Source organism: Corella eumyota, chromosome 7 (assembly GCF_963082875.1).
Source record: "Corella eumyota chromosome 7, kaCorEumy4.1, whole genome shotgun sequence".
NCBI lineage: Eukaryota > Metazoa > Chordata > Ascidiacea > Phlebobranchia > Corellidae > Corella > Corella eumyota.
The window spans coordinates 4,726,014-4,752,211 of record NC_137496.1 but is presented as its reverse complement, the minus strand read 5'-3'; the positions used below and the strand labels follow the sequence as shown (position 1 = coordinate 4,752,211).

Genomic DNA, 26,198 nt, shown 5'->3' with positions numbered 1-26,198 from the left:
GAATCGTATTCTAAATATATGACGTACTAAAAGTAGATTCCAAAATTATTCCAAGTTACGATACAAATAAAGACAAAAAAGGCGAAACACAAATCACGTGACTAAGAACGCTGAAAAAAAAGGGAAAAACTTGAAATGACCAGGCGATAAGGCGATCCAAAAAGAAGCGCACAATAGCGGCTAATGGTGTCCAACCGAGTGTGAAATTGTATTTAAAATTATTGAGAAAATATAAATCAGTTTCATATAAATGGACTTAACATTCCGGCCCCAAATGACCGAGTACACAACAAAATATACGAAGTCATTTCACAATAAACAAAGTACATTATATCAAAAACAAAACCAATATACACTGTGAGCATGCAGCAAACAGTATGACGTGAGATAATCGTCAAAAAAGAAAACATTACATTATAACAATATACGATAATCGTACACATCAAAGGGTAAGAAAATACGAAAGTTCACACGAGTGACATGAGGTGAAATGATAACGATACATGCAATAATGAATGAAAGAAAAACGCGTTATAAGTCATTGCTGCGCTTCGAGAAGGCACAGCTTTCTAATATCCCGCCAAAGGACCGTTGTGGCGGTTTTTACACGCACGCGTCGTACAAGTCCGTTACAGTCACTTTCACATTGTTCTATAATTCCCTTCGGCCAGTATCCTCTTTTAATTGTGTCATCCACAATCAACACTACGTCACCAACAGCAAAATTTCTCACGGGCCGAAGCCATTTTTGTCGCAATTGCAAAAGCGGCAAATATTCTTTTATCCATCGCGTCCAGAATTGATCGACGACTAGTTGGGTCAGGCGCCATGACTTTTTATAACCATCCGCTTTTATAAATTCTCCAGGGGGCAATGACATATCGATTGCTCCTTTTAAAACCATACTTGGAGAAAGCGTTTCCAAGTCTCGCGGATCATCACTAATAGGGGTTAAAGGTCGGTTATTCAAGATCCTTTCAACTTCAGTGAGCAACGTTATGAGACCGTAGTCGTCAAGAACTCGTTCACCGGTGATTGAACGTATAATTTTTCGAACTGTTCTTATTATACGCTCCCATACTCCGCCTTGATGGCTTGCAGCAGGGGGATTAAATCTCCAATCTATTTCATTCTGCAACATAGCATCATGCATTTGTTTTTTATTCCATTTCCTTATACCCATACGCAATTCACGTTCGGCACCGACGAAATTAGTGCCGTTGTCACTAAAAATTTGTTTCGGTGTTGGCCTTCTTGAAATGAACCTTCTGTATGCATCTATAAAGGCACTTGTTTCAAGCGACTGTGCAACCTCAATATGGACTGCTCTGGTGGCCATACAGGTAAAAACACAAGCATATCGCTTAACTTGGCTCCGTCCCAGCTTGACAGGTATGGGGCCCATATAATCGACACCAACACAGGTGAATGGTGGCCTGTTGGCAGTAACCCTTGATGAGGGTAATGCGGCCATCATTTGTTCACCGATTATCGCGTTCCATCGCCTACATTGTCTGCAGTTTCGTAGTACCTTTCGAACAGCTGCCTGGCCACGCAAAATCCAAAAACTTTCCCGGATAGAGGCTACCACATGCAAGGTTCCGGAATGACCTTGACGTTTGTGATGAGACGAAATAATGAGGGCAGTGACAGGGTGGTTTGAAGGCAAGATCATTTGATGCTTTGCATTCCTATCAACCAAAGACTTTTGTAATCTTCCTCCAACATAGATTACATTATTGACCAAAATGGGTGACAACTTTTGCAACGAGCTGAGAATTGCTTTTGAATTGCGAAGTTCTCCTTTACTCATTACTACAGGCGACTGAAAGTTCTCATGGTTAGAAAGCAACTTAATAACCTCGGGAAAAACGTCGTGCTGAACAGCATGTACAATAGCGGTAGTGGCAGCATCTATCTCCTGACGACTAAGAAAATTGGTGTTAAACGAAGTTGAACTTGCTGCTAAATTTCGAGTTTCAGCCTTCCACCTCAGGTATTGCTTATAACGAAGAAGCCATGCCACGCAGCGTTGTAATCGGGAAAAAGATGAATAGCGAGAAAAAAGGCGCTCAATGCCAGTGCTGCTAATTTCTTTTGTGAAATTGCACTTTGCTGGTTCTTGTTTCAACTCAGGATCGTCGTTGGCAAGCGGTGGCAAAACTTGTGGGCGAGCGGGCCATTCATTAACAACTTGACCCAAAAACTGCGGGCCATTAAACCAAATTTCGGCCTTATCTACTTTGTCTGGCATAAGACCTCGAGATGCTATGTCAGCCGGGTTACGTTTGGTGTCAACGTGTCTCCATTGACACGGCTTAGAAAGACCGTGGATAAATTCCAATCTATTGGCAACGAAAGTGTGGAATCGTGTTGATGTATTAAGAATGTATTGAAGCACCGTCGTCGAATCCGTCCAGTAGAAAATGTCGCCCAGCTTATACTCAAGCTCTTGCTGAATTAGCGTGCTTAGTTTTACGGCAATAACAGCTGCCGTAAGCTCAAGTCTCGGCGTACTTACATGTTTCAAAGGTGAAACGCGAGACCTGCCCATAACAAAAGAACATAAAATCACATTATGCAAATCAACAACACGAAGATAACTAACGGCTCCATAGCCAATACTGCTTGCATCACAAAACGTGTGCAGTTGAATACTTTTTAACATGCTTAAAGAAGACTTAAGGCATCTGGGAACGCTTATACGCTCCAAAAGGGTTAGATTACGTAACCATGCATTCCATTTAGTGATATGACTGTTGGGTAACAGATCGTCCCAACCTACTTGTGAATTGCATGCTTCCTGCAGTAATTTACGTGCAGGTAAAATGAATGGTTGGGCAAAGCCCAATGGGTCATAGACCTGACTTACCATAGAAAGAATACCACGTCTAGTGGAAGGTTTTAATTGAGCGTTTACCTTCACCTTAAAACAATAAAGGGCGGTGTCCCAATAAACACCTAACGCACGTTCAGTTGGCAACTCATGTAAATCAAGATTTAACGTTGACGATGCCAACTCTGCAGAAGGAACAGAAGCAAGTATAGTTTTTTCATTACTAATAAACTTAGTTAAATGGAAGCCGCCGCTTTTAAGAAGCGGTTGAATATCACGTAACAAATGCAAGGCTTCATTTACACTACTACACGATTTTAACATATCATCAACATAAAAATTTTGCCTTACAGTACTCAGGGTTTGTTCGTTCGCACCAGTCAGGTTGTCGTCAGCTGTCTTACGTAATGCAAATGCAGCGCAACTCGGCGATGACGTCGCGCCAAAAATATGAACGTTCATGCGGTAATCAACCGGAGTTCGCGACAGGTCGTTTTCTGGCCACCACAAGAACCTAAAGGCATCCCCGATCATTGAGATCAACGAACACCTGGTGAAACATGCCCTTTATATCTGCAACTAAAGCGATTTTTTCCTGGCGAAAGCGCAAAAGCACGCCAACCAGATTATTAGTTAAATCAGGCCCCTGTAACAAATAGTCATTAAGAGATAGGCCTAAATGTTTAGCAGCACAATCAAAAACAATACGAAATTTAGGCCCTGTAAAATGGTGAGGTATATAATATTTAAAGTTACTTAAATTCCTAATTTCACCATCTAAAATCATTGTGGCATGGCCACTATTTACATATTCAGTAACCTTATCCCTATACCTGGAAAAAAGTTCAGGGTTAGCTTGCAATTTCTTCTTTAAGTACTGAAGCCTTCGTTCAGCCATTTTCCGATTATTCGACGGTCTTGCAAGATCGTCCTTCCACGGTAATCCAATTTGGTAATGACCGTCAACCTTTTCAACGGTCGATTTCATTATTCCCAAAGCCCTTTTATCCTCTATTGAGGCCTCATGGCGTTGAACGTCGTTTAAATCCTTAAAGTCTTGATTAAACGAGTTGACCAATATTCTACGAGAAGCGTCAATGCCATCTAGGCTATGTAGAAAATTGATTTTTCGTGCATTGTTATCTGACCTATTAGAGTAGTCAGAACCAAATAATGTCCAGCCAAGCGCTGTATGCAGGCCAAATGGCTGACCAGGTTTACCCACACGTTGCTCCTTCAACCTAAAGGCTTCATGTACATTGTTACCAAGAAGCAATTCAATTTTTGCGTTCTTAAGTCTCGGAAACGTGAGATCATTAAGATGCACGTAGCGGTTTGCTACATCTCTAGTGGGTATACTTTCACTTACATCAACCAGGTTGTTTAAAACAATAAGCTCGTCTACATTAAATGACTCGATTTCATTAATGCCTTGAATATGCATACCTCCAACAATGGTATCATATTCGGTAAGTGAATTCGCTGTAAATAGCTGTACATGGCGGTCGATTTTGTTAAGTCCCAATTGATTGGCTAACGTTTTAGTACACATACTTGTGTCGGAACCGTCGTCCAAAAATGCATAAGTTTGGACGATTTTGTTTGGGTCGCTGCCCCAAACCTTTACTGGAAGCACCTTGAACCGTTTCACATTTTTACTTTTCTGTGTACCGCAGGCGGTGACAGCTCTTTCTTCGGCGTTCTCATTATTTGTAGGTGCGTTTAAGTTTTCATTCGGTTGTGGTTTGTTGTAATGAAGCAAAGTGTGATGTTTTTTGCTACATGTTTTGAAGGCCATTGTTGTCGGACAATTGTTATTCATGTGGCCTTCTCTTAAGCAATTGAAACACAACCTTTTATTTTTCACGAAATTATATCGATCGATCGACGTTTTCATTTTAAAGATTTCGCAACGCCACAGCTGGTGTCCATTCCTACACAAAGGACAGCATACAAATGATAATGGCGCCGAACTTTTCTCCTTCACGTTAAAGCTCTTGCTGGCAGGCCGATTTGATTTCGATTGAAATCGCCTCCCTTTCATGTCGGAAAATTTTTTATCGCATTGCTCAAAATGAATGCGCTAGTAGTAATGCCTTGATGATCGGGCCAACTCCCTTACGAACTGTAACAAATCATCGAAGGTTGTTTTCCTACCGGTTCTTTCTCTATCTTTTGAAATTTTTATAAAATCACGCCGCACTTGTTCGGGCAATCGTCGATAGATTTTGCTTATTGTCTCACGGCTGTTTAATTCGGACTCAAAGCCTCCCGCATTTAAGGTACAGCTGCAGTAGTACATGCTGTCTGCCAATTTATTCCAAGCATCGGAATCTGACTCAGAAATGGGAGGCCCAATAAGTATGGTTTCCATTGCCGCCTCCATGATAAGATCACTGGCACGAAACTTTTCATCAAGTCGTGATCTCGCTTCTCTGTAAGCCTCTGTTCGGTTACGAATAACTTTGCAACCTTTAATTGCCTCAAACGCCTCGCCAGTGCAATACTTCAACAAAAACTGCAATTTGGCGCCGTCATCCGATATTTTACAATCTATAAATTCATCAAACTGCATGATGAAAGAATCATATTCTAAAATGTCGCCATTAAAATTGTCAATCGTAATTCTTGGCAAGGTGGCGTCTTGCGCTAAGTAGCTTGGCAAATATTGGCTACGGGGCACACTTTGCTGGGTTTCTTTGACAATAGGCGTGGAATCATACACCGGCCCCGTTTGGGTAACTAAGATAGGGGTCGGGTCACTCCGTTTGGGTGATAAGCTGTTAATGGCTTGATCAATCCCCAAAGCAGCTGGTGAAGCGAATTGTCAAAGCGAAATTGATGGCCTTTCTACGAATCCGTCAGACCCAAAAACGCTACCCTCTAACTCGGCTTCGGCTTCAAGAACTTTGGATTGAGCCCTTGTTACTTCCTTTTCAAGCTCAATTTGTGCGCCTATGCTTTTAAGGGCCGCAGTGCGCTTTTTCCGACGAGCCCTAGCTTCGGCCTCACGAGCCCTAGCTTCAGCTTTGCGGACTTCTTCTTCTGCCTCTTCTTCTTCTTGTTGCTTTTGAATTTCAAGCTGCCGAAGACTTAATTCAGCTTCCTTTTGAACTTGTTCGGCTTGAACTTTAAGCGCCTCGACGCTACCTCTGCTTCTTTGCGAGCTAACAGATCCAGAATAGCGGGACCCAATTACTGAGGGAGCTCCATGTGTTGGTGAAGCAGAGGTTACACACAAAGATAGAAAACTTTGATACCTTTCGTTCATTGTCGCATATCGGCTTTTAACTTCATCAATTTTGGCCTGTGCCTTTGGCTTTTCAACTTCAGCTTGAACAGCCAAGAATTCGTTGCACGCCGATAAACATTTATCGTAGGCGGTGTCGAAAACTGCTTTGCATCCAGTGACCAGCTTTGCCTCCTTTTGAGCATTGATTTCTTTAAGGAGCTGGTTTTCAATTCGAGTAAAATTTGCCAAAGCATTTTTTCGGGCAGACTTCGGATCGACACTGGGTTCTTCGACGGGCTTCGATGTCGAAGCTTGGCCGCTGGTACTTGGTTCCAAATTCATTCTTATATGTAAATCCAAAAAATCCTTTCGAAATTATATATCCCAATTTATAAATCCAAACTTGATCTTAAGTCAAACAATCTACAAATCTAACTAACTATACTAACTCAATGATATGACCAAATGTCATACAATTCATAAATAAATGTAGGGTTTGTCTAACTATACCCCACGTGACCAACAATAGGTTGATCGGAGAATAAAATACGCCCCTTGATCACAGATTGATCTCAGTTAATATAAAAATAATACCGATAATGGGCCCAGAATTGCAACTGTCTAACTCGACTGATACAACAATTGAAATACTCTACAATGTATTCAATATTCAGTACACAAGAAAAACAATTAACAAAAACAATACTGGCTTAACACTTACAAATCAATATTACTTTTAACAAAAACTAACTAAAGACCATTTATGAATTGTTAGAACAGGGCGAATCGTATTCTAAATATATGACGTACTAAAAGTAGATTCCAAAATTATTCCAAGTTACGATACAAATAAAGACAAAAAAGGCGAAACACAAATCACGTGACTAAGAACGCTGAAAAAAAAAGGGAAAAACTTGAAATGACCAGGCGATAAGGCGATCCAAAAAGAAGCGCACAATAGCGGCTAATGGTGTCCAACCGAGTGTGAAATTGTATTTAAAATTATTGAGAAAATATAAATCAGTTTCATATAAATGGACTTAACATTATATGTAAGTATTGTATATTATTTAATTACTATTTTAATTCATAATATTGCTAAAATTGATTCAAGATCAATAATTTAAAAATAAACACATCATTTCAAGCTCAAAAATTTAAAATTTTGAACAATAAAAATTAAATCATCATAGGTCCCTTAAACTAAGCAATGTGATTTAACTTTAGTTCATTTGTTTTTCAAAATCTTTATACAATGGAGCCCAGGGACGAAGTTTGAAGATTCGTCGCTACAGTTGGCTTTGAAAGTTCTGCATCTGGGATTGCTGTGTTTGGCCTCGCACCAAAGTATTTTTCAAATGGGTAAAGTCGCTTTTTCCAGTCAGCAAACAAAAATATGACAGTGGTCACGTTTACCATGAGGTTAGTGCTGAATACCATGTGCCGAACATATGTTAAAGGTCGATGGTCTGTAGCTCCGTAGATAGAGTTAATAATGTCTGAAACTATGCAAACAGCAGCAGTAATAGTAGCCCTGCGTATAATAGGAATAAGATTTGAAACGTCGGAGTTAGACGATATCATTCGCCTGTGGTTTAGATACAAAGGGTAAACAAACGAAAACAGAATCAGGCCTTGAAAGGTTAGAGTACAGACCGCTACGACAATCCATTTTGCCTGAGTGCGTCCTACGTCTACCGTTGGAGTACACCCAAATGACTTAGTGCGGTGAGTAGGGGAAGTTAAAAATACAATAGGATTGAAGATAATCGTCAAAAACCAAAACGCTAGAGCCAGCATGTTTACAAATCGTGCAGGCTTGCTAGCAACTTGTCTCATTACTGGGTTTAAATAGAAAGTAACGTAAACGCGAAACCACAATGCCATATATACAAAGGCTAAGGTAAGGGCATACGTAATGATTTTGACAGTCAAATAATGTGCGCAAAACGGTTCGACTTGGGTTTTTATAAGGGGTAGCTCGGTAGAAACGTAAGCTGCCGTCGTGATAAGACCAAAGATGATCACCACATGTGGTATTTCATTTCTTGTTTTGCCTAAAACACAAAAACTCATTGTAAAAAAATATTTACTTTAAACCAAAAATTTAGTATTCAGATCGATCGTGGCATTAAGTTACGGGCAAAAATATCTTAATATCAACTCCAACTAATGCCAAACCATTAAATCCTTATATTTAGCATTTATTGATAGCTTACACACCTTATTTAATAATCATGCTTATTTAAAATAAATAAAAAACTTTACTTATAGTAATAGAAAAAAATAAAATAGGCAAAAAAAATAGATTTTAAGCAAATTTTTAACATTTTTAACCTGAATCACGTGACCGTAGATAATTGTTTTGGATTGCGTAAAACGCCATGGCAACAATGACGTAGAACAAATACGTAAACGCCAAGAAAGAGAAAGTTATTGAGACGACTCGTAAGATTCTGGCATTTTTTATAAGATTTGAATCAAATTCGGAACTTGTATTATCCAGTTGTTCCGTCGTATTTAAAACAATACTTACAGTCGTAGACATTTTAGCCTTTTATTCAGCTTTCAGTTAAAATATAATTTATTTCTTCTTCTAAATGTTATAGAAACTTACAAAAAATACAATCTTCAACAGAGCCTGAATCAAAGTTGATAATAACTTTATTTTCTTGCACATCAGCTATTTCAACCCGCCCACAGTTATTTTGAATCCTTGTTCACTTAAAATAACATCTTGTTTGATTAGTAGATCGTATATTTTAAGTTAAAATAACAAAAAAACAACGTTACTCAGCCATTATTTTAGTCGGTATGTTACATAGTTAACACGACCACGCAAAAAAACACACAATAGCTATTATTTTAATTTTAGATAACTAAAGGCAAAGATAAACAATTAAAAAAAGGTTAATTAATAAAAGCAGCGGTATAGGCACTAGTATGAACAAATCCAAGAAGCTATCCCATGCTAATAACTTTGTTGTGCTTAAATTTTGTTGTAAAAGTTAATGCACAGTAACTTAAATTAAGCTTTTAGCAAACTTTCCTTCATTTACCCCTGGTAAAAAATAAGAATTCAAGATGTTTAAAATATAATGTTTTAGGCTTAAAGTAAGTTGCTTTATTATCTGGCATCAACATATTTTTCTGCCAGAGTTGAATACCTAAAAAAGTTAATCTAAGAATGAATTACTTGTAGTTTACGGTTCTTATACAAACTCATTACCTTTAAAAAAGGGAAATGTGCGACCCTTGCCACATTTCTTATTACTTTGACGGTTTTTTTAAACTGGATAACTATATATTTTAAATCAACCCTCACTCATTTTTTCAATGTGATAGGTTTTAATTTCGGAGATCAAAACATTTTGTTTATGTTACTTTTTGAATCCTAGCACTTTCTTACTCTCGAACTTCATCTATTTATATTATAAATTTACACAAAAATCAATTTTTAAATAGATTAATTTTAAAAACACAATATACTAAAATTACAAGCTAAAATTTTCTAAAATTTTAAACAACAGAAGTCCGACTTGTCGTGTGTTTTGCACCGTTTGTGTAACTCTTATTTTTCGGCTTCGTCCTGTTACAAATCCCAAACGGAAACAACCTTTTGCGCCAATCAGCAAAAGAAAAAATAACTGCAGTTACATTTATCATAAGGTTCGTACCAAAAACCATATGACGGTCATATGTAAAAGGCTCAGTGTCCAAAGCTGCGAAAATCGCATTTAGTGTGTCTGATACAATACAAACTCCTGCAGTTATTGCTGCCCTACGAATAACTGACATAATTCTAGGGTCGGCACAGCTTCTCAATAGTCGCCTGTGATTCAAATGCAAAGGGTATATAAACGAGAACAATATAAGGCCCTGAAAGGTCAAAGTACATGTTACTATTAAAATCCATTTGGTGTACATCTGCTTTCTTGATACAATCAACCTGCAACCTTGAGGTTCCGTACGGTAAGAAGGAAAAGTAAGAAAGACCGTATAGTTCACGACGACTATTACAAATAGAAACACGATTGCTAGTATAATAACTGCGTGTGCAAGCCTGCTTGAAATTTCCCTCATTAAAGGATTAAGGTAAAATATGATATAGACTCGAAGCCACAATGTAAGATATACACAGATCAACGTAAGTCCAGATGTTACGATTTTGACTTTGAGGTAAGTTTGGCAAAACGGTTCTGTCTGTTGGTGAATAAGAGGTGTTTCGGTTGATTCGTACATTAGAGTCATTAAAACACCAATAGTTATTACAACGTGGGGGTATTCAGATCTAGTTTTACCTGCAAAAAAATAGTGTTATTTAAAAAAATATACTGTTTAAGTATTATATGGTTACTGTACCTTTATCATTGGATAGCAAGTATTTACGCTTTACTGCAAACCAAATCATTGCTATAAAAACGTAGCACAAAATGATCATTTTAACAAAAGTGTAGGTTAAAGATGCTATGCGAAGTACTTCGGAATTTGAATTGAAATTATCAGAAGTTGAATTTGAAATATATTCATTTTGGCTTATATTGATATATTCGACAGTAACATTCATAGTACTTTTAAAATTTGCTGATCAATTTTAAAACTGATCATATTACGAAAATGCTAAAGCTGAAAACATTTATTAAAACTTTACTATTGATAAATGATGTTAATTTGCAAATACTTGATTGACTTGAAAAGCTAAAAACATTTTTAAAACTTTACTATTGATAAAAAATGTTAATTTGCATATACTTGATTGACTTGCTTACAATTATTTGGTAAAAATATTGAACTAGTGTTGCCAGTTGTGCCAATAAAAATCACGGGCTTTGCAATTGATAAATTACTGTAACCGACTTCCGTTGGCACTTCGGTTCCATTAGAAGAAATAAAAATATCTAACCTTTAAAATATTTTATTTTAAAGAAATACTAATTTAAAATTTAATGCAAAATTACTATTTTAGTCTATTTAAAATTAAACTACATTGTTAGTAGTTTACTTCCTTTCTATTTTAACTAAAAATAGTTTTTGTTTGTGATGTATTACTATTATTTCATGTTTGTGATTAATTTTATTATTTTTAACAACATACTGATTTCGCAGTAAAAGTAAGGTTATTAATGAATGTACGAAGCCACGACGAAAGAACTAAAAAACGTAAACACAGTCATCAATTAAAAATAGGTTTTACATAATACTAACAAATTCGTAGAATAATTAAGCATAGATTTTTTAAAATTTTCTAAATGACGTATATGTATATTTATAACATAGTATTTCCCAATGTTTACCAAAGCTTAAATTAAATCCTTTAAAGAATTTTAATCCTATACCAATAGCGTAACGTAACTAAATATAAAAAGGTACAAAAGATGTTTTTCCAGATATGAAAAAGTAAAATTTAAAACTAATGTAAACTTGTAAAGAACGATTTAAAAATTTTGGCAACATTTAAACCACCATAACCGCAGTATTTGAAGAAAAAATCACTAAAAATAGAAAAAGGGAAAACAGGTCGTTTAATTAATGATAAGCTATATAGGCGCCACAAGTAGATACTCAGTTATTGTGTATTTGAGCTTGGCTGTACAAAAAAGTTAAACTGTAATACTGCTTTCTATTAATGACTATAATATATATTGTTAGATAGGGCAAACAATGTCGTCTGTGACACCAGACAGAACGTGATGAGTTTTAACAGGAAGCTAGCTTACAAAGCTTTTGGCCTTAGCCTAGTTTATATTTCACTTACAGCGAAGAGCCGGCCTCTATTCATCAAGTGTGTTTTACTAGTGTAGCTAGCAGTAAAATAAACTACGCTGTTGGACTATGCGTACGGAAATAAGTGATATCTGTCACAGCAATATCGTTTAAATAGCTTTTATATTGTTTTAGGTCTGTAATATACATAAAGATAGTAAACAGTTAAACAAACCTTTTGTGCCAAAAAGAAAAGACCAAGATGAACGACTATGCCGATAAAGTTGTTATTATAACAGGTTAATAAATATTAAAAGACGGGATTCGGTAGACTAGACATTCTAACAAACAAACCATTAACATTGAACTTTAAAATGTCTAGGTGCTTCCAGTGGTATTGGTGCTTGTGTAGCTAAAAAGTTTGCGGCTAGAAAAGCGCTGTTAGTTTTAACATCTCTTCCCATGCACTCTGAAGGGTTGGCTGAAACGGCCGCGGAATGCCTTAATTTAGGTTCAAAAGACGTAAGCAATATGAAATGTATAAAAATATCAATCAAAAATTTCCAATATCTATTTTAATACAGTATGAATTATGAATCATTTAAAATACCATGACATTGAATACAATAGGCAAACTAAAAGCCTTATTAAGCAAAGGCGTAGGCGTTCGTCTAGACAACTATTTTTCACAATAGTACGTAAGTCAAATTTGACTAACACGTTACACAAACAAGCCACATAGACCAAATAGGCTGACTTAACAAAAACCGCCAATCCGTAACGTACAAGAAAACTGCATTTTTAGGCCCTTAAACACGCCAAAAAGGTAATATTATCCCAAGGTCAATTGTGAACGTTGGTTTTGCACGCATCAGCGATGGCAATAACTTAAATTGAACAATAAACAACAAAAAGGCACCCGAGCGAAATGAAAAAAAAAGTTAAAAGTTTCATTACGAATTATAACATTTTATTTTGTAGTTTTATCATAAAATTTGTCATGCTACCAAAACATATTTATATCTACAGGTTTTGCAAGTTACTGGTGATGCTTTGAACAAAAATGATTCCGATAAAATCGTATCAGAAACGATTAAAAAGTTTGGAAAGATCAACGTACTTGTAAATAATGCCGGCATTTTTGGACTTGGCGGAATCGAAGAGGTAACCGATTTGCGCGTCAACGTCGGTTAATTATATTGCCTTTTATACGAAATTTATGTATTTAAATATATTTGTTAAGGTTGATTGCGAAAAATTCAACAAAATATTTGACATCAATGTGAAGGCAGCTGTTTACCTGACCCAAAACTGTATGGAACATCTAGTTGCAACCAAAGGTAATAACTTGATGTTAATAGTTAAGTCATTTTGAACCGCTGGTTACGTCACTGGCACAAACCGATTGTAGCCTGGTTCATAGCTCAAGTACACAGGAAATAAATACACGTTTGAATTTCAGGAAACATTGTCACTATATCAAGTGTTTCATCTCAGAGGCCTTTTAAAAAGGTGTTGTTTTACGGGATGACAAAGGGAGCGCTGGACACTTTCACAAGATCGATAGCGATAGGTAATTTAATTAATTACATTTTTTTAAACAGCAAAGCGATAACCGTCAACCTTAATTTTATGCTGAGGTTATTAATAATAACTGTACGTCTATTCTATAATATCATTACCGGTTTGTTTTTGTTTAGAGATGGCTCCAAAAGGCGTACGTGCCAATACTGTCAAGTAAGTACACGTTTTTTTAATAAAACTAAATTACATTATTTTTTAAGTATTTTGTGATCATTAAAGTTTTATATTGGCGATTATTTTTACTGTAAAATTGATAAAATTGGTGTCGCTGAACACAAAAATGGTTTTAACTTTAAATAATTTTACCTACTTTTTAAGTTATACAATTTGAAAAAAGGGAAAGCCCTGTTTGTGATGACGTAGAAAGTACTAGCTTGTATACTCTTGCAAAAAAATAAATAATGGTCATTTCCCTTAACTAATGCGCCAATTAGTTGTCAAATGTAAGCAAAATGTTCCTAGAAAATCGTTAATTGTTTTTTAATTGCTCCAAATTTTTTGTTGTCACAGTCCTGGCGTTGTAGGCAACACTAATATAATGGCTGCGTTAAACCTTACGCCCGAACAGGGAGCCTACATGCTCGGCACCATGCAGCATCCGCTCGGTGACGTCACTGTCGATGACGTAGCGGACGCTGTGCTATTCCTGGCATCTGATCAAGCTAGAAGAATTACGGGCGTTAATTTGTTGGTGGATGGCGGGAAGTCGTTAGTTGGAGCCGACTAGAGTTTTTTTAAACGATATTTGGCTATGCTGTAAAATATAATCGTTAACATCTTATTGTGTATGTCAAAAACTCTCGTGTTTTTTTCAAATTTTAGTGTACAATATTGCATAGTTTATTTCACCCTCTTCATTAAATCGTCCTAGACTTCTATAATGGTCTACTTAGTTTTGAATTCTGAAATAAACGCATACGTGATATTGAAAAACGTTGTTAAAGCAAGTCTTGTTCAATTTGGGGGCAATTTTTTTTGTTTTTTTTTATATATATATATATATATTTATCCTTGATGTATAAAGACATGTATAAAAGGATATGTTTGCTTGGAATATAATAGCTTGGCAGCGGTTTATACCGTTTACTCAAGGACGCTACAGCATGAGAGCAGTGGAGATCAAACCCAGGATCACATGTAGAGTATAGTAATACTGCGTTTTTTGGTTTTGTTATGTGTAAAACTACAGAAGCAGTTGACCAAAATTTTATGAGGTCTAAAAGTAATATATGCCCTAACTTTTATGGATAATATGCTCTACTCATTGCATTACAAATTTGTAAATTAATTAAAAACTAAAGCATGACGAAAGCGCGTCATATTTTGCTATCACCCTTATTTTAAATTAACATGTGCGAATTTTCGGGGAATAACCTTTTTTATTTCGAAATTTATCGATTAAATTATACTTCAATAAACAGCTAAAAATTAGCATAAAAAGTTGATTTTTTATAATTTAATGAATAAACATGAGAGAAAATATATCTTCAATTAAAAATCTCGTCGCTGGGGTAATAGAAAACCGAGAAAATTCGAACGATTTGGTGTATCTTATCGATCTCATATCAACTTCAGATGACGTCGAGTTAGTCAAAGAAGTCGTTCAAGGTATTGTCGAAATATTTAAACACGTGTTCAGTAAAGGTGATATTGGTCTTAATGATGCTAACAATACTGATAGCGAAATTCCTACGGAAATTGCTTACCGCTCTTGGATGAAAGAAAGATTTGAAGACGCCTACAACGAAATTCTTAAAACCATACCAAATAAGGAGCCAGAATTTCAACAGTTTGCTGTGGAACAAATATTAAACTTAATACAATATGAATCAAAGGCTGTTATTGTAAATTCAACCCCCGATGTACACCCCTTTCCTGAGAAACATCTTTCAAGTTTAATTCGTCTACTTTTGTTATTGGAAAACTTGGACCTAGCGAAATTATTTTCAACTTGCCTCTGTTTTGACGACTTTCGATTTTATTCTTTTAAACTAATGCCCGCTCTAATAACCGAAATCATAAACAATCGGCCTTCCCAAGAAAAAATGAACTTTTTGTTCTCGTTTTTAAAACTAATATCGAATTATGTCTCAACAGAAATCATTGACATTACTACCTGTAAGTTATTCTCACTTGAGAACACAGAATTGGATGAAGCAGACACGGTGTTGCAGAATTTAGAAAAAAGCAAGGTTATGTACCTTCCTCAGCACCAGAAACTATTCGGGGCAATGTGGCTTGAGTTTTTAAAGGTCCCACTTTCCGGGTCCTTACACAAACAGGTACTGATGATTATACACTCCCACCTTATTCCAAATTTTAGAAAAGCCCGTCTGCTATCTGACTTTTTAATCAAGTCATACAGCAGAGGTGGAGGTTTAGCCTTGTTGGGACTTCAGGGTTTATTCTCCTTGATGCAGGAGCACAATTTAGAATACCCCGATTTCTATCTCAACCTTTACGGGATGCTGCATCCGAGAATTTTCGAGGAGAAATATGCATCACGCTTTTTTTATCTACTCAATTTGTTTCTTTCGTCGACGCATATATCGTCTTACCTTGTAGCGGCGTTCATAAAAAAACTGGCACGACTCTGTCTTATAGGGCCCCCGAATGGCACACTAGTTATGGTTAAATTGGTCATAAATTTACTAATAAGACACCCTAGCACCCAAACTTTAATTCACGTCAGTCCAAAGAAAAATGGTTCGTTAAGCCCCCAACAAGATGACCCGTTTTTGGACTCCGAGAAAGATCCGGCTAAATGTAAGGCAATGGAAAGCTCGTTATGGGAACTTAAGGCACTAGAAAACCACTACTGCCCAAGCGTTGCACAGTGCGCAACCATTACAAAATTGGGATCACTGGAAACTGACTTAGGACCGGCATTGGATACAAATTCAAAAGAAATATTCGACGAATATGCATCAAAGAGCACAGAAAATTGTGCGATGAATTATGAAACACCCATGTCATTGTTTACCAGCTTTGAAGACCACTGTCAAGATATTTGGAATGTGTAAATGCTCGATAATAAAATAAACCAAATAAGCAATTGTAGATTAATACTTTTGTTTTCATATGTGTTTGTTATAAACAGATTTTAGGTGTGTAAAAATGTGATTATTTAAATTAGTAATAATCTAAATAATTTGTGAAGGTAAACTGTATAAAATCTAACATGATCTAAGTAGGCTATACATAGTACCACCAAGTTATATACGTATTAACTTATTCAAATTTTAATAGAACCGAAAACAAAATCGAAATAGTAGGTTGGAAAAATCATTCTTCTGCAAAATAAATTTAAAAATAGTTTAAAATAATGTAATTATACCAAGACTATGGATAGGTATAAAAGATAGTCCTATAATAAAATCAGTTCATTCTTATCAAGACTGGCAGCGTGGTGTATTGGTAAGAACACTTGCTACACCACACATGAGGTCGTGGGTTCAATCCCAACTGATCTCATGCTGTAGCGCCCTTGAGTAAGGCGCTATAAACGGTATAAACTCCTTCTGAGCCACCAGCACTTAATCAGGCGTATAATTATCGGGTAATTATAATCTATATAATATCCCAAACTGCTACAGGCAACTTGAGACTGGGTCGGAGTAACGGATGTTACTCTATGTTTAAGTTGCGCATTCGACTTTCCCACATCGAGGATAAAGATATATACAAAAAAAAAGATTATAACAGAATGTAAATAAACTGATAGGTAAGGTATATATAATAAAATAAAACTTGCCTATTTTTGGAAAAGTTCCAATCGGTTTTCCCTCTTCCCATTTCCTTGTTATAACTGTTCTCGTTGCTTTGGACATTGCAGCATCTTTAAATTCTGGTTTTAATGCTTGACGAATAGTTTGAGCACATATTTGTGAATACTTTACATAACTGAAAAAAAAAAAAATATAATACATCTTCTATTTAATAAACTAATAAAAATGAGGATGGTACTAAAGTCTGGAATGCAGAAAATAACAAGACTGAGGTACTGTTAACAAAAATTGGAGGAATGCAGGAAGTGCTGGGATTTTTTCTTGTAGAACAATACCAAAGTATGGAATGCGGAACGACATTTTTGTACTTCACTGCAGGATAAATATGAATTCGGTATTATCTTAAGGACTGAGAGATGATGCAGTATTAGCTATAAAGTGCAAGGGAAGAATACAAAAATTTCGTCTTTTTCCGTATTCAGCGACTTTTTGTTAACATTTACATAAGGTATTGTTACTTTGGGGACGCGGAATTTGAGGGAATGGAAAATGAAGGAACGGAAATTGAAGGAACGGAAAATGAAGGAACCGGAAAATGAAGGAACCGGAAAATGAAGGAACAGAAAATGAAGGAACCGGAAAATGAAGGAACGGAAAATGAAGGAACGGAAATTGAAGGAAAGTGAAAAAAGGAGAGGCGGAATCTTAAAAAAATAAAACGCGGAAATTCCGTTGACTGTTTATTTGTATTTAAGTCAATATTATTTTAGAAATAAACGGGCATTTTATAGAAGAGAGTTAGGGTATGCTGGGGTAATAAAAATTAACTCATTATCGCTCATCAGTTCTCGAATAAATGACAGTAATCCTAAATAAACAGTCAACGGTATTTCCGCGTTTTAGTATTTAAGATTCCGCCCCCTCCTTTTTTGCTTTCCTTCATTTTCCGGTTCCTTCATTTTCCGGTTCCTTCATTTTCCGGTTCCTTCATTTTCCGTTCCTTCATTTTCCGGTTCCTTCATTTTCCGGTTCCTTCATTTTCCGCTCCTTCAATTTCCATTCCCTCATTTTCAGTCGACCCGTTACTTTCCACAATTTCCCGCATCCCGTATTTTAGTACCACCCTTCTTCTAGCACTCTTAAGTGGATCGGGCATTATTTATTGACCTTGTAAGTTAATTTCGCATCATTTCTTGGCCATTGACAGGTAAATAATGCATTCTTTGCTTCCAAATTTTTGTTAACGTTTAGTTATGGCTGTATGGTCCCACACTATTTTGCATTTCATACTTTAGATTATCCGAAAATTATCAAAATCTTATATTACACATTTAAATTGCAAAAGCAAGCATAAACAAATTTGAAATAAAATGTATTCTTACCCAGGTTTAACACATAAAAACACTAACAACTAAAATAGCTTGACCAAATTTTACATCATTACAATATCTAAATATCAATTAAATTAATAATTGTGTATAAACTTAATATTTTTTAACTAAAAAAATTTAATAACTTACGATAATCCTGCTTGTCTCCATGGAATTCCCATTACTGATGGTTAAGGTAGTTAATTAAGCAAAAAAAGGCTAAAAACCAATTTATATAACGATTCTAGGCTAAAACAAGGTAATGAAATAAATTTAGGGTTACAATACCATTTACTTTTTAAGAAAGAGTAACGTTAAACCAAAAAATGCTTAAATGACTTTGTAGTAACGTTATTAATGTTGAAGGTTGTGGCATAATGGCCACAAAAAAAACATCGAAATATTTATTTAAAAAAAAATATGAAAACTTTTTAATTTTTTTTGCTGGGTTTTCAGTTTTATCAAAAATCATTCAGTTTTATCAAAAATATTTAAAAATGATTTAAAAAATATGAAGGAAACATTGCGAAAATCATGTAGAAAATGGCGCGAAAAAAATCAATACATGACAAAAATCTGGATTTATACCTATTGGAACTGGCAATTTTATTCATTATTTTAACAAGTACAACAATATATTAATAAATGTCTGCACAAACAATGGAAGCTATAGAAAACGTGATGCCACTTCACGACAAAAATTATTCTAGTCCCAAAAAATTTAAACCAAATCCGCCAAAAAATGTTCAAATGAAAATCACAAAACTTTCCGAAAATGCTACAACCCCAACCAGAGGTTCCCCACTTTCCGCTGGCTTTGATTTATACAGGTAGAGAGTTATTGGTTGCTTATATTTTACGTAACCCCTAATGTCTGGTCAAAAAAGTCTGAAATAAAAAAAAAGGTCAACGATAACGGGACATTCCCACGTGACGTAGTGGGTTTGATTCCCCGTGCGACCATCTTAGTAAGCCAAGAGAAAAACATTCTTTATTTTTCTTTATTGATTTCTTAAGGTAATAAGATTGTAACTGAATATAGTGTAATCACTAAACTGCTAATGTTTATATTTAAGTATTTCCTAAATTGTTTTAATTTAGTGCATATGACTGCACCATACCGGCCAAGGGCAAACAGTTAGCAAAAACTGATATTCAAATTGCACTACCCGATGGTTGTTATGGGCGAGTAGCTCCAAGGTCGGGGTTAACCCACAAACATTTTCTCGACGTTGGAGCCGGGGTGATCGACCAAGACTATCGAGGCAACGTCGGGGTTATTTTGTTCAACTTCAGTGAAAATGATTATGAAGGTATAATTACAGGTTCATTTTTAAATTTTTAATTACTCTTTTGGCGTAACTTAAACTTGTTTGTTTTAGTTAAAAAAGGGGACAGAATTGCCCAATTGATTTGCGAAAAGATTTATTTACCTGATATAGTGGAATGTGAGGTAAGCTTTGTTGTTTAGGCCTTTTTAAAACATATATATATATTTTTATCCTCGATGTGGAAAGGTCGAATGTGAGAGTAACATAAGTTACTCCAAACCAGTCTTGAGATGGCTTTGGTAGTTTGGGATATTATAGATAATATATCTAAACTGCTAATTAGGTATTGGCTCAGCAGGAGTTCATACCGTTTATAGTGCCTTACTTAAGGGCGCTGCGGCATGAGATCACTGGGGATCTAACCCAGGACCTCATGTAGTGTATGAAGTGTTGACCACTACACCACGCGGCTGGTCTATATTGATAAATGAAATAATTAAAACCATTTTATTAGACCCTCGAAGAAACATCTCGAGGTGAAGGTGGCTTTGGGTCAACTGGAAAAAATTAAATTTGTTTAAAAAAGCTGCCTAACTTTTTTAAAAAGCTGCCCAATTTTTTACCTTATATTTTGTAAGTAACTTTCTTTCATCATGTACTGCCAGTACATATGTTGCTATTAAAAAAATTTTTGGATCCACTGAAAAAAATTAATTTTGTTTGAAAATGCTGCTCAACTTATTTTTTTACCTTATATTTTGTAAGTAACTTTCTTGCATCATTTCTGCAGTATATATGTTGCTATTAAAAAAATTTCGTTTATTTTTTTCTTGACTTTAAAAGTTCGGCTAATGTCGTTAAACACAACTAATGTACGAATAAATACATTAAAAAACCTTAAACTTATGCAAAATGGTCCCAGATTTTTATTACAGAATAAGAGCTACTGAAAATGAACGTTGTAACATTTCGTGTTTTGATGTTCTTTACATAGCGTTTAAACGAAAAATACTGTAACAATACCATTAAATAAAAAATAGAAAATGGGTATCCAAATATTTTTAAATGTGATCTCTTTGCATTTCGAGGTTTGAATTGTTAAGGCAAACATTTAGGAAAAAAATTGAAAAATTGTACATAGCGACTATATTTAATTTAATCTCACAATATTGTATAAGCAAATATGTTATTGAACGTTTGTTTAAGGAAATATATTATTGAACGTTAGGCTTCCATGTTTTTCATATGAAATCAGTAATCAATTATTCCAAAAAAAAAACATACATACACAAAAATTGATTTTTTGCTAAAAAAATGTAAATTTAACGTTTGCTTGTAAAAATTATATTATCAAAAAACAGTCTTTAATATTCAAATAATCAATAAATTGATTGTAAAATTTTTTTTAGAAAAAAAACGAATTGCCCAATGAAACTGTTACAATATATAAAAAAAAGATCAACCCAATTTTTTGCCGCAAGATATAAAAAAATAAAAAATTTAAACTAGACTTTTTTCCAAGTGCTACAGAAAACAATTAGGCATAAAGGCACTGTAATATAATTCCTTATAACAGCATTGTTTTTATATATAATTACCAAATTATACAAAATATTATTTTTTTAATTCCAAACAAAATCATGAAGTTCACTTTACATTTTTAAGACAAATTAAACAGTTGTGTAAATTTCAAAAAAAAAATCAGCGGTTTTTAAGCAGTGAACTATTGGCCAGTGTAAAAAATAATTTTGCTTTATTTTATCACAAAAAATTAAGATAACAGCATCTTAACATTTTTTGACTTTAAATAAACCAAAGAATATCAAAAGTTTAGGGTTTAAAACCCACTAAACACATAATCAAGAAAAATGAATAATTAGTAGTAAACGCATAGGTAAGTGTGTAAGAAAAGTCTAGACCTGATTTAATTTTCAAGTTGGCCGATCGAGTTAGTCGGCGACGTTCCCGTTTTCCAACTTCTGGTCGATTCGACTTCTGCAGAGACGATCAGTAACAATTCACAATTCTTTGAGGACAGTTTCATCGATAAAAATTTTCTACAAAATAAAAATTTTTTTTTTAATTATGGTTAAGGTGCTTGCTTGACCATGTAAGGTACTTCGTTCAATCCGCCACAGTAGCACTGCAAATTGAAGCTATCATGAGTAAATTGACGTTTTAATTAATGTGACTTAGTCCTGTAAGCACAGGCAACCAATATATTTAAACCTGACAAATGATAATACAAATGATAAAGATTAAATCTAAGTAATATTAAATACCTAAGATTAGACTGTAAAACTCTTATTACATTAAAGCTAAGGGTACCATAAAAATATACTGGATCGAATAAATATCAAATGGTTACTTAATGGATCAAGAAATATATCTAAATGAACAACGAGTGACTTAAATGAAACGAAGTCACTCAAATTAAACAATATTCCCTTTCCCATTTAGCCATAGGTGGGCACAGTTAACCGAGAAAGTAACTTCGTTAAGTGATAATTCATTACATAGTACATTAACTTCGTTAACGTTAATTAGTTAAATTAAACGAAATGTAACGGAAGTTATCGATAACCGTTAACGTTAAAATTTAAATAAAACCAACAAAGAAACAACCACTTTTTTAAAAAAAACAGTAGTTTTTATCTTAGTTGATATTTTAACTAAACGAACGTAAGTTTAAAAGACGTTTTTAAAACTGAATAAATGCCCAAATAACAGCGGCCAGATGGTAGTGGCATACATTGTTTTAAATTGAAATGATTAAACCCGATAAACAGCAAAATAAAACATACATACTTTATATAACCATGGTAAACTTGAAAAAATATTAAATTAATGGACTTAATTTAACGAAAGTTAACAGTTTTGTTAACGATTTTTAAAGTTAACTTAAAAGTTAAATTTTATCGAAAAATTTAACTTCGTTAATTAACGATTAAATTTATAAGTAACACAAAATAGGGCATAAAAAACTAACAGATAAAATAAAGGAGCTTACTTTAGTTGCACAGCTTCTCCTATAACTTCAGGTTGTTTTAGTTTGGAGTCTAGGTTATAGTAAACATTTTCGATGCAGCGAACGGCAATCCAATGACGTCTACGAAGAGGTATCGTAAGTAACCCCCACCCCAATGAGGATCGAACATTCATGATGAAACCGTGGACATTTTTGAGATAAATTCGCTCTAAGCTCCTGTAAATACTTTATGTTAGATGATGTGCTATATTGTATATATCAAATGGTAAAAGGCACACTTATTAGACTAATATATGGTATATATAATCACACCATCCTAATACTATTTACAAAGTGTGTTGCTTGTATATAAACCTGTTAATGCCTTCTGCATAGTGCCTTTAACTACTGCCAACTAAAGTAAAATTTTAGCTTCCACAGTTATATTTAAAAGCTACAGTCCATTTATTAAAATTTAGTATAGAAGAGTGTGTATGGGTTCAGTTTATATAGAAAAAGTATATATATGGCACATTTAATATAAGAAAGTAGTACACAATAGACTTTATACTATAGACCTATCTCAATTTATTTATTTTTTTGTTACCCACCTTCTTTTGTCCCACCACACAGCAGCATACCCTTTAACTTGTAAACCTGCCATGATCACGTTGACGTCGTAATTCCCTGTGCCCCACATGCTTCTGTGGGGGTTTAAAACAGTGTCTGGGGACAATCTAAATAAACATTTTAAGGGTGACCTTTTAAAAAAAATTGAAGTGACATACTGCTTTTCTAAAAGCAATACGCTATGATTAAGGCACTGGGGATTATTGCAAATGATTCTGAATACAATTTCTACTGCTTTTATGCAATCGTAACCCTGGTAAAAGTGCTAATACTTAGTTTTTTAGGATAGCCTATACATAAATCATCAAGTTAAAGATTCAAAATATTAACAAATCAAGTTTATACCCACAAACAAATAGCACTTTAAGCTAGGTACCAAAAAAGTAATTGATTCTGTAAAGAATTCCTCATATCTAGAATAAATAGATAATTTTAAAAAACAATCAAATATTACCTAGAACATATTTCGTCAAGCTGTTCCTTAGTAAAGGCATTAGGGTCTTGAAAAATGTTGTTGAGAGCATGAAGAGCACACAATTCAAAATGTTGCTTTTCATGATAAACTTTTTTCTTTGCAATTGAAGTGTCGCTGTTAGTTAAACCACGTATCGCAAGACAGGACATTGTATAGCGTGGCAATAGTAACAAACTACTTTTAAAAATCCTGAATAAAAATATATAAATAATGTTTATATAATTTATAAATTATAACAAATTAAAATTACAATTAAACAACATACTGATAGTCAGATAGTCTGGCACAGTGACTTAAACTAAAACCTTAAACTAACAAATGAAGGTTAGTACTAATCAATTGCCAATCAGCAGCATGGTGTAGTTGTCAAAAGACTTGCTACACTACAAGAGGTCGTATGTTTAATCCTCACTGCTCTCTATGAACAGTAAAAAATCATGAAGAGCCAATACCTAATCAGCGGTTTAATCGACCAATTATAATTTAAAATATTCCAAACTGCCAAAGGCAACTCAATTCTGGGTCAGGGTAACTAACTGATGTAACTCTATGTTTAGGTCAAGCAGATAACCTTTTTTTGTATATATCTTTATCCTCTATGTGGGAAAGTTGAATGAGTGACTTAAACATAAAGTAACATCAGTTACTCCTGCCCAGTCTCGAGTTGCCTGTGGCAGGTTGGGATATTAAAGATTATAATTGCACTGTATGTACAGCATGAGATCAGTGGGGATTAAACCAACGACCTCATGTGTGCTGTGGCAAGTGTTCTTACCACTACACCATGCTGTCGGTACCTTCCCGCATCGAGGACAAAGAAAAAAAAACAATGTTTATAAATTACTAAGTAATGAACAATGCAACAACAAATCCCTTATACCACCAGCTGACCAGTGACTACAACACCTTCTGGCGTTACCGTACTTTGACAGTTTGATATAATAATAGCAAGATAGTATAACGATAAAACAGTCGAAACTACTTACCAATAATACGAATAAACGTTAAGCAGTTTATGAGAGAATCCACAAGAATTTAATACTGACCTATCTATGTTTATAAAACTACAACTAGTCCTTAACATATCATTATAAACTGTCTGGTGAATAATTTAATAAACGTAAAAATGCAATCGATTAGTTTATATTTTGTCAGGCGATTGTTGTTTTCAAAGAAGATGACGTCACTTAAATAATAAGAGGTCATGGGTCTGACGTCATGCCACAGCTAGGTCAAAGGATTCTGCTAAAAAGTATTTAAAAAAGACTAGCAGATTGTTTTTTGACATTATAAACGATTTTTACTAGGTTATAAATATATAATTTACGTAAATAAATATTGGAGAGTCGTTTAGTTGTTAAGGTTAAATCATTTTAAAAAAATGCTACGGTTGGGTAAATTTTTAAAATTTACGGGCCAAGGGGTTTCGGGTTCAAGCCACACTAGTCACCATTTTTCCTGACTTTTACAGATAGCTTACACAATCTTAACTGAACACCTTACCTAAAAACATTTCTACAATAAAAAACATAAAATCAAAAAAAAATTGATTCAAACCTAATACCATCGTGGGATATCTTTTTTATAAAATGTAAAGTAAATTCATTTTGATATAATGACAAAGTTGATTTAAAATCTATTTTAACCATTTATATATATATATATATCTGAATATTTGATTACATTTCACCCCGCGTCTTATAGGTCGCAATACTTCATTCAAAAAATGTCATTGGTGATGTACATTATTTCTTTAATCTACATAACATTATATATTATTTATAGAAAGTATAAGGTCATTTGTATGTCGATTATTTATAGGCCTAATTGCTTTTTCTGTTTTTGGAAAAAAGTAGGCTTACAGTTTATGTTTAAGATACAAAACCACGTCTTAATTTTATTTTTGTATTTATTTTTATTCATGGTGTGGGAAATGAATGCGCGACCTAAACATAGAGTAACAAAAGTTACCCCGACCCAGTCACAAGTTGCCTGTAGCAATTTGGGTTATTATAGCATATAACTGCCCGATATTTAGGCTGTGGATTAGGTGATAGGTCAGCAGAAGTTCATACTGTTTATAGCGACTTACTAAAGGCGCTACAGCGTGAGATCACTGAGGATCGAACCCAGGACCCTATGTAGTGTAGGAAGTGTTCTGACCGCTACACTACGCTGCTGTTATTTTCATTTTGCCAGACCTGTAAAATCGTTACAACAGGTTTTTTAATTGGTGTCGGATTTTTTTAAAAGAAATTTAAAGTCGCTACGCCAAATCACTTTACGCTTTAATTATTAATCACAAAAACGCCGAACCTTAATCAGATAAGGTGTCGTTTGCGCGTTGTACTCTGCGCTTTTAAATGTTACGGTTTCTGGATTGGAATATAACAGCCTGCAC

The 26,198-nt window shown here is 34.6% G+C and overlaps 8 protein-coding genes across 8 annotated transcripts; 3 read left to right on the top strand and 5 right to left on the bottom strand.

Moving 5' to 3' along the window:
- Window positions 1–538: 538 nt before the first annotated feature.
- LOC145760142 (uncharacterized) lies at window positions 539–4,733 on the bottom strand. Its single transcript, XM_082574020.1, has 2 exons — window positions 3,670–4,733; window positions 539–3,386 (listed from the first exon to the last, which is right to left on the bottom strand). Exons 1-2 carry the CDS (start codon window positions 4,731–4,733, stop codon window positions 539–541), a joined length of 3,912 nt encoding a protein of 1,303 aa, XP_082430146.1.
- A 186-nt stretch (window positions 4,734–4,919) lies between these two features.
- On the bottom strand, window positions 4,920–5,411 carry LOC145759767 (uncharacterized). Its single transcript, XM_082573609.1, has one exon. It carries the CDS (start codon window positions 5,409–5,411, stop codon window positions 4,920–4,922), a length of 492 nt encoding a protein of 163 aa, XP_082429735.1.
- Window positions 5,412–7,270: 1,859 nt separating this feature from the next.
- LOC145759765 (uncharacterized) lies at window positions 7,271–10,635 on the bottom strand. Its single transcript, XM_082573606.1, has 4 exons — window positions 10,458–10,635; window positions 9,753–10,369; window positions 8,406–8,622; window positions 7,271–8,125 (listed from the first exon to the last, which is right to left on the bottom strand). The coding sequence occupies exons 1-4, from the start codon at window positions 10,633–10,635 to the stop codon at window positions 7,317–7,319; spliced, it is 1,821 nt and encodes a 606-aa protein (XP_082429732.1). The 3' UTR covers window positions 7,271–7,316.
- A 1,277-nt stretch (window positions 10,636–11,912) lies between these two features.
- On the top strand, window positions 11,913–14,288 carry LOC145759339 (putative oxidoreductase MexAM1_META1p0182). The gene is made up of 7 exons (XM_082573147.1): window positions 11,913–12,070; window positions 12,154–12,293; window positions 12,801–12,935; window positions 13,015–13,111; window positions 13,234–13,344; window positions 13,472–13,508; window positions 13,866–14,288. The coding sequence occupies exons 1-7, from the start codon at window positions 12,034–12,036 to the stop codon at window positions 14,080–14,082; spliced, it is 774 nt and encodes a 257-aa protein (XP_082429273.1). The 5' UTR covers window positions 11,913–12,033; the 3' UTR covers window positions 14,083–14,288.
- A 437-nt stretch (window positions 14,289–14,725) lies between these two features.
- Window positions 14,726–16,401, top strand: LOC145759401 (nucleolar complex protein 4 homolog B-like). Its single transcript, XM_082573221.1, has one exon. It carries the CDS (start codon window positions 14,825–14,827, stop codon window positions 16,376–16,378), a length of 1,554 nt encoding a protein of 517 aa, XP_082429347.1. The 5' UTR covers window positions 14,726–14,824; the 3' UTR covers window positions 16,379–16,401.
- Window positions 16,402–16,581: 180 nt separating this feature from the next.
- On the bottom strand, window positions 16,582–18,744 carry LOC145759889 (ATP synthase F(1) complex subunit epsilon, mitochondrial-like). The gene is made up of 3 exons (XM_082573744.1): window positions 18,604–18,744; window positions 17,110–17,258; window positions 16,582–16,648 (listed from the first exon to the last, which is right to left on the bottom strand). The coding sequence occupies exons 1-3, from the start codon at window positions 18,633–18,635 to the stop codon at window positions 16,641–16,643; spliced, it is 189 nt and encodes a 62-aa protein (XP_082429870.1). The 5' UTR covers window positions 18,636–18,744; the 3' UTR covers window positions 16,582–16,640.
- A 266-nt stretch (window positions 18,745–19,010) lies between these two features.
- Window positions 19,011–20,626, top strand: LOC145760526 (deoxyuridine 5'-triphosphate nucleotidohydrolase-like). Its single transcript, XM_082574440.1, has 4 exons — window positions 19,011–19,283; window positions 19,555–19,766; window positions 19,836–19,906; window positions 20,239–20,626. The coding sequence occupies exons 1-4, from the start codon at window positions 19,099–19,101 to the stop codon at window positions 20,293–20,295; spliced, it is 525 nt and encodes a 174-aa protein (XP_082430566.1). The 5' UTR covers window positions 19,011–19,098; the 3' UTR covers window positions 20,296–20,626.
- Window positions 20,627–20,953: 327 nt separating this feature from the next.
- On the bottom strand, window positions 20,954–24,973 carry LOC145760525 (josephin-1-like). The gene is made up of 5 exons (XM_082574439.1): window positions 24,784–24,973; window positions 23,777–23,986; window positions 23,304–23,429; window positions 22,735–22,929; window positions 20,954–21,781 (listed from the first exon to the last, which is right to left on the bottom strand). Exons 1-5 carry the CDS (start codon window positions 24,879–24,881, stop codon window positions 21,649–21,651), a joined length of 762 nt encoding a protein of 253 aa, XP_082430565.1. The 5' UTR covers window positions 24,882–24,973; the 3' UTR covers window positions 20,954–21,648.
- Between the last annotated feature and the right edge of the window lie 1,225 nt (window positions 24,974–26,198).

Excerpts from the sequence above, each read along its gene's own strand:
- LOC145759767 (XM_082573609.1), bottom strand. The coding sequence starts at position 5,411 with ATGCAGTTTGATGAATTTATAGATTGTAAAATATCGGATGACGGCGCC.
- LOC145760142 (XM_082574020.1), bottom strand. The coding sequence starts at position 4,733 with ATGAAAACGTCGATCGATCGATATAATTTCGTGAAAAATAAAAGGTTG. Across the intron at positions 3,387-3,669 it reads AACCCTGAACTTTTTTCCAG|GTGTTCGTTGATCTCAATGA; the intron begins GTATAGGGATAA and ends ATGTTTCACCAG.
- LOC145759889 (XM_082573744.1), bottom strand. The coding sequence starts at position 18,635 with ATGGGAATTCCATGGAGACAAGCAGGATTATC. Across the intron at positions 17,259-18,603 it reads TGGAGACAAGCAGGATTATC|TTATGTAAAGTATTCACAAA; the intron begins GTAAGTTATTAA and ends TTTTTTTTTCAG.
- LOC145759401 (XM_082573221.1), top strand. The coding sequence starts at position 14,825 with ATGAGAGAAAATATATCTTCAATTAAAAATCTCGTCGCTGGGGTAATA.
- LOC145759339 (XM_082573147.1), top strand. The coding sequence starts at position 12,034 with ATGAACGACTATGCCGATAAAGTTGTTATTATAACAG. Across the intron at positions 12,071-12,153 it reads TAAAGTTGTTATTATAACAG|GTGCTTCCAGTGGTATTGGT; the intron begins GTTAATAAATAT and ends TAAAATGTCTAG. Across the intron at positions 12,294-12,800 it reads TTAATTTAGGTTCAAAAGAC|GTTTTGCAAGTTACTGGTGA; the intron begins GTAAGCAATATG and ends TTATATCTACAG.
- LOC145759765 (XM_082573606.1), bottom strand. The coding sequence starts at position 10,635 with ATGAATGTTACTGTCGAATATATCAATATAAGCCAAAATGAATATATT. Across the intron at positions 8,623-9,752 it reads TTACATATGACCGTCATATG|GCTAAAATGTCTACGACTGT; the intron begins GTTTTTGGTACG and ends GCTGAATAAAAG. Across the intron at positions 8,126-8,405 it reads TCTACGGTCACGTGATTCAG|GCAAAACAAGAAATGAAATA; the intron begins GTTAAAAATGTT and ends TTTGTGTTTTAG.
- LOC145760525 (XM_082574439.1), bottom strand. The coding sequence starts at position 24,881 with ATGTTAAGGACTAGTTGTAGTTTTATAAACATAGATAGGTCAGTATTA. Across the intron at positions 23,430-23,776 it reads CTTGACGAAATATGTTCTAG|ATTGTCCCCAGACACTGTTT; the intron begins GTAATATTTGAT and ends ATGTTTATTTAG. Across the intron at positions 21,782-22,734 it reads GGAGAAGCTGTGCAACTAAA|AAAATTTTTATCGATGAAAC; the intron begins GTAAGCTCCTTT and ends TTTATTTTGTAG.
- LOC145760526 (XM_082574440.1), top strand. The coding sequence starts at position 19,099 with ATGTCTGCACAAACAATGGAAGCTATAGAAAACGTGATGCCACTTCAC. Across the intron at positions 19,767-19,835 it reads CAGTGAAAATGATTATGAAG|TTAAAAAAGGGGACAGAATT; the intron begins GTATAATTACAG and ends TGTTTGTTTTAG. Across the intron at positions 19,907-20,238 it reads CTGATATAGTGGAATGTGAG|ACCCTCGAAGAAACATCTCG; the intron begins GTAAGCTTTGTT and ends CCATTTTATTAG.